The 12,533-nt window shown below is 41.4% G+C and overlaps 1 protein-coding gene across 1 annotated transcript in view; it reads right to left on the bottom strand.

Moving 5' to 3' along the window:
- The window catches only part of cntn4 (contactin 4), a 165,744-nt gene that overhangs the window by 108,172 nt on the left and 45,039 nt on the right, over positions 1-12,533 (bottom strand). Inside the window, exon 3 of the mRNA XM_053867719.1 lies at positions 3,351-3,483. Within this exon, the coding sequence (XP_053723694.1) occupies positions 3,351-3,483 (133 nt within the window). The remainder of the gene's footprint in view (positions 1-3,350; positions 3,484-12,533) is intronic.

The raw sequence follows: 12,533 nt of genomic DNA, 5'->3' as shown, positions 1-12,533 counted from the left end.
GCCAGAGGGAGACGGGCCCTTGATAAGGAAAGGAAGCGGACAAAACAGAAAGATGGTTATGCCGATAAAGGGAACAGGAACTTCAGCAGGTTGACAGGGACAGAAAAGTCAGAGTAGAATAAAGAGCTTCAGGTCTGCAAGGACAGATTCAGTTTCATTTCCTGCCAGACTCCACTTGGCAAGAAAAAAAAGCACTTTAAAGAAGTTGGCTGCGGATAAAATAGGGCCTCTCTAAACACTGCTGTTCTGGATAAGTTTGCGTTCGAGGTAAAGTGGGCACAGTGGGCAGGTGTTCTAGTGAAGAAAGTAGTCAAACACCTGCACAACTGCGGCGGTAAATGAAATCACTGTCATAATAAATGACTAATAGATTAAGGTGTCAGTTGCAGCCCCACGCAACAACAAAGTCTCAGGTTATTCTGATACTGTAATATGTGAATCAATACAAGAGGATGCAATACGGAGCAAATAAGATGATGAACAAGATCAGACAGTGCGGTTGAGGCAGGCCGCTGGTGCTCTTAAGCGTCTTCAGTCTCTAACATAATATTACTGCACTCAAGTCTCTCTCCAGACTTTTTTTAATTGACAGCGTGTGTGTGTGTGTGTGTGTGCAATGGTCTTTCATGGCCCTTTGTCAATTCAGTCCAAAGTAAGTGCACGCTCTCCAGAGCCTTATTACCCCGCACAATAGAGAAGCGGGAGGCAAGGCTACAGTCTCCCGAGGCTGCAGCGGCCATTTATTTGCAGCTGAAATGGAACAAACAAAAATAAGAATGAAAAAAAAAAAAAAAATCAACATGAATATTTCACAGCTAAATGCACCCACGGCTCGATGAAAGACTGGACAGACGAAGGGAAATAATGCCTGCAAACGCCCAATCGAATTTCCAAAAGAGCTTCCTCTGTTTGCGAGAAGGCAATGGCGGGTTGCCATTTTGCAGCGGTAATTGGAACGTGGAAGCACTGTGTCTTGTTTGAAAAGTTATTTCGGCGCGACTCCTTGCAAATGTTCGGAGATACGCGGCTAATTCCTGCAATCTTATTGAGCGGAGTGGGTGCGCCTGGCGTACGCCGTCGCGCCTGCTGCTGAATAGAAAGAAGTCACCAGTTGGCAGAATGACGCCTTAATGGAATATGTTGCGTTTCCGTGTCATAATAAACACAGTTTCAAGTAATGATAGGCAACTATTGGTCTTCCGTGACAAATTGATGGCAACTCCCGCTGCTGTCAGCCAATTAGCCAACAATTTTAAAAGCTTAAAGTGGCGGTTATTCCAATTTCTCAAAAGCTTTCCAAGTACAGATTAATTCCGCGGGAGAAAGGAGATCTTTCGCAACGCGGGGAAGCAGCGTGTGTCCCTTCTTCGGGGAGATATCGCAGCATAATAGATCAATGGAAATTAGATTGTCTAATATTTGTATTTACATGCTGAATGTTGGCAAGCTGATTCCGACAGCAGCTCCATTTGTTAGCCACACGCTTCATGCCATCATGTAACAACAGGCCATGAACACAGACACATTATATGACACCATCTGGCTCATGAGGGTTGTATGTAACACAGGCTGCGCTCCGTCTCCAGCCTGGTGTAGTCAGCTGGGAGGCAGCAGTCAAATATTCATCACTGACACGAGGAGCAATTACCAGGAAGTTTGTTAGAATACACTATTTAGTAGTTCTGCTCATGCACTGTCAATTTATCTATAACAGCAACTCTGCCCAACTCTCCGGCGCCTCCGTAAATAGTATCATTTGTCCATAAAATTATGATTAGTGCACAATATAGAAAAAAAGAAAGTAGTATAGATCAACTAACAACAAAGAATAACTTTATTAACGTTGTTTTTGTCTGTAACAGAAAAGACTTAAAGTGCATCAATTTGTCTGAAATAAAAAAAGTATGTTCCCTGGGGTCACATGCGCGTCTCTCATCTCTCTATTGCATTAATTTGCTCTGTTGATGAATAAATGAATAATGAGAATATCCTTCGTTTCCATTTCCTGTTCTCTCTCCAGCTTTCTGAGCAACACAGCTATCAACTCCTCGATGCCAGCTTGTGTTGCCAGATGGTTTCTTCACGTTCCAATGGTAATCTCTCATAAGACTCTCCTCTCTTGCTAATCCCTCGAATATTTGAAAGTTAATGTGCGCTTGATTTCCTTGTCAGCCGCTTCCTTAGTTCTCGTTTCTACTTTCATTTCCTTCTCCGGTAAATTTCCACGCATGGGTATTTTGTAGTCTCAATTTTGTTTTGTCATTGATATAGTTATTTTCCCGTGTGTGTGTGTGTTTTCCACCACCGAGCGTTTCATGTTAATTGGGCCACATGAGTATCTTCCAAGTCGGTTTGTGATCTTCCCGTTTTATTAGGCTTAATAATAATTTGCCTTTCTTTTTTCCCAGGTTTTTCCCCAGATCTTTCGTGTAGTTCCCCGTCCGTGTTCTGGTTCCAGCGCCTTTCGTTACTCGTTCCTGTTCATCTGTGTAAAACCTCGTCTTTGTCCACTAAATCATTAATTTAATCTCATCTCCGTGCCTTCTGTCGTCCAGCACTCCTTTGCACCTGGGTCTAACCTCAGACAGCCATGACATCCTGGTTGAATCTAGGGATCCTTTAACAAACCTCCCCATTTTAGAAACCGTTCCCTCTGCTGTCCTTCATTTGACACATCAAGGAGTTTCCCAGTCTTAATGATCGCAAGCATCTCAATATGGTGTTTCTATTGAGTGCCAGAACCCCGAGATGGTGCAGAAAGTTCACCTGTCATCGTAAGGCTTGAAAATAATTCACAATACCCACATAAATACGAGGGTAATAAATAATAATAAAATAGTTGTGTCCTATCTTAAAAAGAAAGGGGTCCAACACGTCCTGAGAACAGAGGAAAAAGCTGTTAAGGTCATCTTCTAAGCCGGCTCAGTCTCCGGTATCAAGGTATCTACACCTCTCTCCTGCAATTTCGTCCAGAAAATAAGATTGATTTGACCTTTGCTTTGCTGCAACGCAACACAACACTCTCTCAATAGCCTAATGACCCATGCAAAACAGTTAAAATAAAGCAGGAGGGAGGAAGAGAGTTGAGTTTCACACTGTGCAGCATGTGGAAAACAGCTTAGAATTCATTCAAAGGCTACAGACAGAATGAACAGCAGGGGTCCAAATTGTAAAACTTAAATGTCGTCCAGAATGTGTGGGGCTGGATTTGTCACTATTGGCTTCTTGAGACAAACTAAAGCGGCGTTGTGAAGACAGGAATACAGATGTAGTGAAAGACTGACTAGTTAACATTACTCCCTTGTTTTCCCTTAATATTCTTATAGTGTCAGTGGTGCTCTGACTCCCACCTGTAGATGGGGGCCGGGCTGCCCTGGGCTTCACAGCTGAACACCACTTCCCGGTTCTTCTCCACCGTCTCCACAGGATACACAATGCTGCCAGGTTGCTTGGTGAAGACGGGACTCTGCAGGATGCTGCTCCCTGGAAGACGGCGCGGAGAAGAGGTGTCACACGATAGTACACATTCAATTCTGCTTGCACAGAAGCTATTAAGTGTTTTCCAAACCAAAGAGATATCAATTCAGACAGAAGGATTTCGTGTCAAACGTGTATCTAACAGCATTCCTGTGGTGAGAACAGGACGGCTTGATTTATGTTGAGCAATTCTCTGGAAAAACAAGCTAATTTGTCAGCTCTTTATTTACTTAGCCCTCTGACACTGGTATTGTGTGTCCTTGCGAAGGTTTAATCTGCTTTCTTTAATGAGGGATCTGTGGTGTAAATGACAAAACACCAGATTCAATTACTCCATTAATGTGCCTTTTTACACAGCCCACATGTTGAGTGCAGCGTGCTGTCAAAACAGTCGATTCCAGAAGCATGAATCACTTTAAACACGTGTCGAAACACTTCAGAAACTAACCTCAACCTCAAATGCACATTATACATTCAGCTAATAAAAATAAAAATAAAAATAAAAATAAAAATAAAAATAAAAATAAAAATAAAAATAAAAATAAAATCACAGATGTGATGTGATTTTTCTGTCCTTAAATTCTCACAAGACATTGTCCACACGATGAAGAAGGTACCTCCAACCATGAGTGAAAAAACAGCCCACATAAATAACATTAACTTCAGGAATTGTACAACATGGGAAGACAAAATTTTTTTGTTCACATATGAATGTGCTGCGATTTGATCCAACAAACAGGGAGCAGGAAGAAGAGTTGTGCAGCACAGACAAAGCCTAACCCTGGGCTATTCATTGACGCACTCCGACCACCGCCAAGCATGACATATTTAATTAAAAGCCAAAGAAAAACTTGCTTGCTCCTGTACAAACTCTGTAATTTGAATCAGAATTAGAGCTTAATGTTGTGCTCTGATTGCAGAGGAACAATCAAAGGTTTCTCAAGGACGAGAGGAGACAAAAACAATGACTGAGGTAAGTCACTTGAAAGCAAATGAAACACCGTGTCTGGTGCAGTGCTGGGTGGCAGTCAGTCACAACACAACACAGTTAGTTCTGAGTCAACAAAGACTGAGAAGGTTGGCTCCCAAAATGTTCACTTTTTCATCACTTATATTTCAAGACTGACAGCCACAATTCGCCTCACAGCTTACGACTACAGCTCTATGTATAGAAACTGAACAGTATTAAGTTAAAAGCTAAAACTTGGGGTGATATTTACGGTCACGATCAACCTGCAGATGCAATTCTGCCTTAGGATAAATTCCCACTGGAGAAACAATCACAAAAAGACTGTACATTATCACAAGTCTTAGCGCATTTCTATCTATATTTATGCTTTTACATGCTGTTAAAAAGAGATATTTTTGGATAGGCCACGTACGTCATCTTAAACTAGCCATAAGAAAAGAAAAGTCTAGACTTGTTGGCATGGGATGCAGGGATTTTAATACATCCGAGAGATTATTCGGAGTATTCAGTATAGAGGTGGACAGACAGTGGAAGGGCTAGAAGTGAACAGGTGTCACCTGAACTTACTTCACATACCTGTACAGAATCCAGTGACATTCAAGCAGTTGTTTCTTCCTTTATAGTGTATTTGTCTTGGTTTAAATGTCCATATGTGCAGCTTTTTTGTGCGAAAATGTACCCATCCTTTTCAAGCGATGTTACTTTCAGATATTGTCACATACTTCCATCCATTGTTTACACTGCCCCTCATGGTTCCCGATGGTGCTGCTTCGTGTCCGTAAGCTTTGTGGAAATGTGGACGAAATGAACGAAATGAAGGCTGTCCAGATCCGTATATATCATTGACCATACATGGGCTTTATGCAGGTGAACAGTCCGAGTGACTCGGATCAGATTGGTACTGCTGGTAAAATGGTGAGGCATTCAACGATTCCAATCACCCAGTGACACATCAAATGAAGTTGGCTGGATGAGTCAATACAGATGGATGAGGGGACTCTCTAATGGGCATCAAGGTATAATTTATCCTGGAATAAAAAGGGCTTCACTCAAGAATTTAAAAAAAGCTTTAGTTTAGATTGGATTTCACCTGCCACTTTTCTCCAACAGTCTAAAGACACACAAGCAGGTAATTGGTGCTGTCTCTCCTCTCGACAGCTATAGATGGGAATGTAAGTGGTCAATATGTTGTCTTGTATCCTGAGATGGACCATTGGCGTGTCTGGGGTGAACATGCCATTTTGCCCATGTCAGCTGGAATTGGCTCCACGACCTTTGACCCTGACCTGTCGGGGAGAAGCAATCACGGATGATTGATAAACAGATACTGTCTGTGTGGCTCGGTTAAGAGCAGGGAGACGGTAGCGTGTGGCAATGATGCGCGTGGTTTATGGTCACATTGTGGGGGGACATCGAGGTCGTCCTTGGGGTTGACTTTTGATGTGAGGTGGATCTTGAGCTACAGGTAGGTGGGGCTTCATGTTGACCTTCCAAGTACCAAGAGAATGTTTATCACGCTACATTAGAAAAAAAAATTCAATAAAAAAAAAATAAAATAAAACAAAATAAAATTAATAGAATTTAAAGAAACACGTTTTAAAAATAAAGAAAAAAAACAAAACTCATGATGAAGATGTTAAAAATACACGTGCCTTTGTTAAACTGAATAAAATGAATGGGAGAGGAAAATGGCAAATGATTTAAATATAAATCAGAGTGGGACTAAAACTGAGTAAACAAACACTTAAAAGGACACCAACTTTTTACGAATTAGGTCCATCAATTACAGATAAAAAATGATATTAGCTCAGGTGTCACACCAAGAAAACAATTCCTGTGCCGCTATATTTATGTGCACGGTGTTAGTTAGAGCAACAAACAGTTCTCATTTATCAAAGCACGTTGTACGAGCTGACACAGTAAAAGAACATTATTCAGTTCTATACCGAAAGTAGATTCATGCCTTTATTACTCATAAATCAAATGTATTTGGGGTTTGGTTCAGCGAATACATTGAAATTAATAACATGAAAATGTTATTAACTTGAATATGAACAGCCACTTTAACACTTGATAACAAATCAAAGTCGAACGTTTCCAGGGTGTAGCTTAGGTTTGTTGATGGATTGCCGTGTGCGACAGAATAAACAGAACTACTCATCTCCCTCAACAGCTTCATAGAGAGCAACATTGTTTGTTCAAAGGTGTAACACATGTCTATGGGTTGATATTTCTGAGGTGAGGATAGTAGCCAACAAGCAAGTGTCGACTTGGGATTGAACATTTTGAAATATTGTCAGTAGCTGTTGTTTGTGGTGGTATATGTCGGGGCTGTGTAGAAAGGATCGATATGCCACTTGTGCACGCATCATTAATAACAATAACATTTCACCATGGATATGATATAGTCACTTACAGCTTGAAACATGAATTGTACAACAAGTTTTTGTCTGAACATTTTTCAACTCATTATGGGGTTTCCATATGAGAGACAGACCAAAAGTAATGTTGTTTTTGCCCACTGAAATTTAGTTTTTATCTAGATAACTGCACATTCTGCAACCTTCAATTCTTAAAATATTTTGTACTTGTTCATATAATTATGTTTTGTTATAAAAAAGAAATGGTAATAACATGTTTTAGTGTTGAGTTTGTAAATATTAGTAAATATTATATAAATATAAGTAAATATTTATTTGGATTGTGTGGAAAAGGAACCAGAGAACAATGGTTGTATTGTTTCCTTGGGTTATATATTTTTGCCATGTTTATCTGATAGTTAGCAAAACATCTTGAAAAGGGCACTGTGTGACCCGACGGGCGACCATCGATTCAGTTCACACTGCTGAAATGGCGACATATAATGGATGAAAATGACACAAATATGATAAATTATATTCCCCTAATAATTCCTCTAATAATTACCAATAGTGCAACAAAAAAAGGAATTGCAAAATCAAACATAATAAGATGGTTATTACAAGAAATCTCTTGGTCTCTGCAGGTTACCTGGTGCACCATGTTGCTGACCCCTGTTATAGGAGGTAGGAACAGAAGGATTACCAGATTATCTGACAATATTTTGAAGGATCCCCCACCAAAATAAAGGAACTCATGAAATAAAATCAATAAAGATTCTTCAATGTAGCTGTAGTGAAACATGGAAGGTGCTACGCAACGTTCCACCGCAAAAAAGAATCAAAGTTAAAATATGCAAAGTAAACAAAGCAAATCTACAAAGTAGTAGTATTGTATAGTAGTGACAGCGGTTGTGATCGCCGAAGCAGTTTCAGTGAAACTCGTGGAAGAAGTACCAGCTGTGTAGCAGTCTAGAAGCCAGATGCTGAAGAAACTTCCTGTGATGTTACTTTGCATGTCTATTCCGCGACTGTTTATCACGTCCTTCTGTTCTGCTCGTGGAATGAAAGGAAGTAGGTCAGCATTAGAATCCCAACAATGCCTTTTTCAACCCCTCACACACCCCTCGCTGCCCTCCCAGAAGGCCTCTGCGCACCTGCGACAGGATGTTTTCTCTCCTCACGGTTGAGGCCGACTCTGCGGGAATGGCAAGTGGGTGAAAAGCTTTCCTCCTCGGCTACAGGGAATACCTGAAGCGCAGCACAAAATTGGCTGCTGCCTACATTGTCAAAATCATAAATAGGATGAAAAATGTCTGCATGCTTGGAATCCATTGATCTTAGCTGTCATCATTGTTCGAGTGAAAAAAAGAGGAGCCTGACTTGTGCACACGTTTTTGTGTCTTTGGTGCCTTCCATCTTCAAGATTAGAAGACTCGAAAACGTGGAGTCTGATCAGATCTCTTAAATCTTTTCGCCTATATTCGGTTTGTAGGAAGGAAAGGATTGATCTATGCGCAGTGTTAGTCGTGTTACCGATTAAAGAGTGTCATTCTAGAATCACATGCTGGTTACACTTCACTTTGGGAAGAAGGTACACATGGATGCCAGCACGTCACGGCTGTGGGCCCTGTCACTCCCTAAATTTAAGTACGCTCTTTCAGGCCAAAAGAATAACAGTCTGCGAGCTGGTGATATGGACCAAAAAAAAAAAAATTTGAAAAAACATTTTGGTGATAAAGATATTAATCGCAATAAATACATTTTCATTCTACATTTTTATTTTTTTGTGTTGGACACACTACAGTCTCTCTTGAAACTGTTTTATAATGAAACTTATCCGATGCGTTTGTCTCTAACACCATCATTTGTTTATGTTTAAATTATAGTTTACAAAGTATATTGTTTGTCTGTCTGCTGTCTCCAATGTGTCTCATGTTTCTTAACAGTTTACTATAACTATGGACCCATCTGGACACATTTCTGAGATGCTATTAACAACATCTTAGAAATAATGGAAATATTCTATTCTGGAAATCATGATACAAACTGTCGGTCCTTTGAAAAATCACAATTTCCCCTCCTAAAATGTTTTTCATTGGCACGTTTGAAGAATACTTCAACTGAATCTCAATTTGTTGATGGTCCCGGGTTGTGAAAGTGTGACCTGGTCTGCGATCTAATCACAGACCAGGAAGAAGAAGATGGCGGTGCTAATATCGGAGCGGGTGTCCGTCAAATATCCAGCTATTTTCAACACGGTGCTTCGCCAAAATGTGTTGATATGAACCAAGGCAAAGAGCCTGCAATTGATGGTAACAGAGCGTCCGTTTCTTTCTGCACTGTTTTCATGCTGAGGACCAACCCTCGGTCCACCAGGGACACCAGTGGACAACTGCACTACTTTTGGTTCTATCCGACTCACATATACAGCACATACATTGCCCCCCAGAATTTTTGAAAGAAAGCGTGTGTCATTGCTCCGTATCACGTAGAGACACAACGTCCTTTAGGAAATCCATTCAACATTTTGCAGTGAGCTAGTAGAGCAGCTGATAGGGTGAAGGTTCAACACAAAGATGGTGCTGGTATCGGAGCCCAAGCGAAGATCTTAACCCAGAGGTCTAAAGGCAGCCCTCAATGGGCCACAGTGGGTTCAGGTTTTTGTTCCATCCAACCAGGAGGACAACTTTTGAAGAGTGATCAGCTGAATCTGCTGCTTGTTTCAGCTGACATGCGATTGGTTAACCTGTCTGTGCTTGTTTGGTTCGAACAAAAACCTGCACCAGCTGCAGCCCTGATGCGGACCGCCTTGAGAGCCCTGCCTTACCCTGTTGATTCTGATGGGGATATGCTGCAGACGGTTTTGCACAGTGGTCGGACACTTGTGTTAGCAACACAAGATCTGAAGGTCAAATAATGCACAGTACTTGTTGTATACCTGATGTGTAAAACTACATTCCTTTATTTATTTGGATTTAATTTTCTACTTTTCCAGTTCAGGCTTATGAGAGGAACATGGAAATAAAGTAGAGGCTATATCCATCGAGTGAATGTCCGTCAAGATCATTTCAAAAACAATATGCCTTCAGCCATTTTTAGTGAGATCAAAACGCCCCATCCCACCGCCGATGGAGTGAGAATGGGTGAGACAAAGACGGTCACTCTCCTCGGCTCCTTCTCCATTGTTCATTGCCGGAGCTTTTTATGTCGACTGCCTCTTTGAAACTAATCCAGTGAGGCCTGACAGGTTTTAATGTCATCCAACAATACCAGAATCACAAAGCTGTTCGGATGCTATCAACTCGGCGCTTTTAAGCGCTGTAAAAGAGGGATATTTTTGGATGGGCCACGCACTTCATCTTAAACTAACCATAAGACTGGAGATTAGCTGTCTGGAAATAAATCCAACTCTCATGTCATGATCTGTCCCTCGCAGCACCCATGATAGAGCAGGAAAAACCCCAAAAAGCATCACTAAGAATGATGTGTTCTTTCAAATAATTTACATGGTTTCCACTTACATATTCTTAATTTTGCATCATGATGGTGACATACTATGAATACTTCTGTGAAATGAAGTGTGGCTCTGCACAGCCAAACCAGTGCGGTCTCATGCAGCTTCATGAAGCACCATCTTCATTCGCAGAGACCACCAGATGGCACTATAATGTATCATCTTTGCACTACAGTGGTACCTCGGTTCTCGACCACAATCTGTTCCAGAAGGCCGTTCGAGAAGCGATTTGTTCGAAATCTGAATCGATTTTTCCCATTACAATGAATGGAAAAAGCAATAATGCGTTCCAAGCCTTAAAATAGTCTTTTGTAGGAGTGAATGTAGAGTGTCTGCTGCAGGTGCGCTGTTCCTCTATGTGTGTGGCCGCTGCATGTGGGAGGGGTTGCCGAGTGAGTGACGTCTCTCCAGAAGGGAAGAGGTGCCCGGTGCGTGTCCAGCTCTGAATGTGCGCTTCTGTGCAGTTTGGCTGTGACAAAGTCATAAACCAAGTCACGCTCTGTCCCAGACTCGCCTCATCCCTGTCCCAGTTCCAGCCCACAACAGGACATCAAACCCTGGAGTGGAGGTGTGGAGAGCGAGCACCTCCCCTGTGACACTCTACCACGGTCCAGTGCGGAGACAGGAAAGGTTTTACACCTCAGTATGAAGAAAAAACAGTCAGTAAATGTAGCTATCGGGACACGTCTGCATACAGAAGCTGCGTTATACACAATAACAAAGCGTGTCATGGTCAGCTGATCATTCTGCGCACGTTTGTTTTTTTTTGGGGGCGTTCGAGTTCTGGATTTTCGTTCGAAATCAGAAGCAAAAAAATCTCGAAATTTTTGTTCGAATTCCGAGCCGTTCAAAAACCGAGGTACCACTGTATTTTAATGAAACCTCACATAATTTTTTCCACAGAGAGCACCACTTACTGAGGAAACAGTTTCATCAGCCTGAATTTTGCTGAAGAAGTAGGTTAGACTCACAAAGTTGTGGATTACTACAAATCTGCCTGTGGCTGCGACTTGAGCTGCCACACAGCTAGAAAAATATCTTGTGAGGAGCAAAAACATAATTATCATTACTATTGTCATATTATTACGAAGAAAATGTCAATGCTTTGTTTTCTTCCCACCAACTCCGAAGCTAGAAACTCAGACTCATTAATGACAGTATTTATTGTGAGGCACTTGAATCCATGCAAGGTGCGGCAACAGTTGATAAGCAGTCCTCTGGTAAAGCCTTAACTGCCTGACATCAGCACACCCAGCTGCGCTCTTCAGCCAGCACCTTGTGAACTCATTCTACATGCTTGGCGAACGGCATGAGACTCAGTACGGCCCTTTTAAAGTCGTACTGTAAATTGGGAGGGCAAACACTCACCACTAATCTAGGGACACATGCTGTGCATGAAGCTCAGACAAAAATAAATCTCATTTCCATTTTCTGTCGCTCTCTAATTGCATTTCAGCGGTGTAATTGGCCCGCTGTTTTTTTTTTTGTTTTTTTTTTCCACTCAGACTGTCGTGTATAATCTCCCAGGCCTAACATGGGTGCTGCAATTCTCCAGAGGAGCATTAAAGGAGTACACAAGTCCAAGCGTGAATGATGTAACACCAAACGGCATCAAACAACATATGTTGCCTCAGAGGGTCCATGATGTTTTCTTTAAAGGAACATTTGTTACACAATAAACAGCTCTCGGTCTGTTTTGTAATGATCATGAACAACACTGTTGATGTAACTCTGGGTCCAAGAAAGACAATAGATATCATGTGTCTTGCCTTTTAAGCATTGTAGTATCAGTGCGTCACAGTATTGAGCCACATTTTTACGATACATACAAAACCTCATGATAGTCAATAAATAAGTGTGTCACTTGCTGTATCGAACCAAAGCTTTAAAACTGAAAACCCGAACCAAACTTAACCTAACTTAACAAATATATTGTCACAGTATTGAGCGACATTTTCATGATACATACAAAACGTTCCTTTGGATGAACACCAGCATCTTCATGACTACACATTTAAGTCCCCTCCAAACGTCAGTAGTTGTACCAGTCGTCAGTCAATATAACTTCAGTGAAAGGGACCAGCATTAAATGTGCGTCAAATACACATATTCATCGTCACATTTTGTTGTTGTGAATGATGGCAACTGTATTTGAACCATGTGTTCCTCCTAAGCGAGCAGCGCCCACATGGCAGGGAGAGACAATGGTGTG

This window comes from Synchiropus splendidus, chromosome 6, assembly GCF_027744825.2.
Source record: "Synchiropus splendidus isolate RoL2022-P1 chromosome 6, RoL_Sspl_1.0, whole genome shotgun sequence".
Lineage (NCBI taxonomy): Eukaryota > Metazoa > Chordata > Actinopteri > Syngnathiformes > Callionymidae > Synchiropus > Synchiropus splendidus.
Note: the sequence above shows the minus strand (reverse complement) of the source record. Positions and strands in the feature narration are given on the sequence as shown.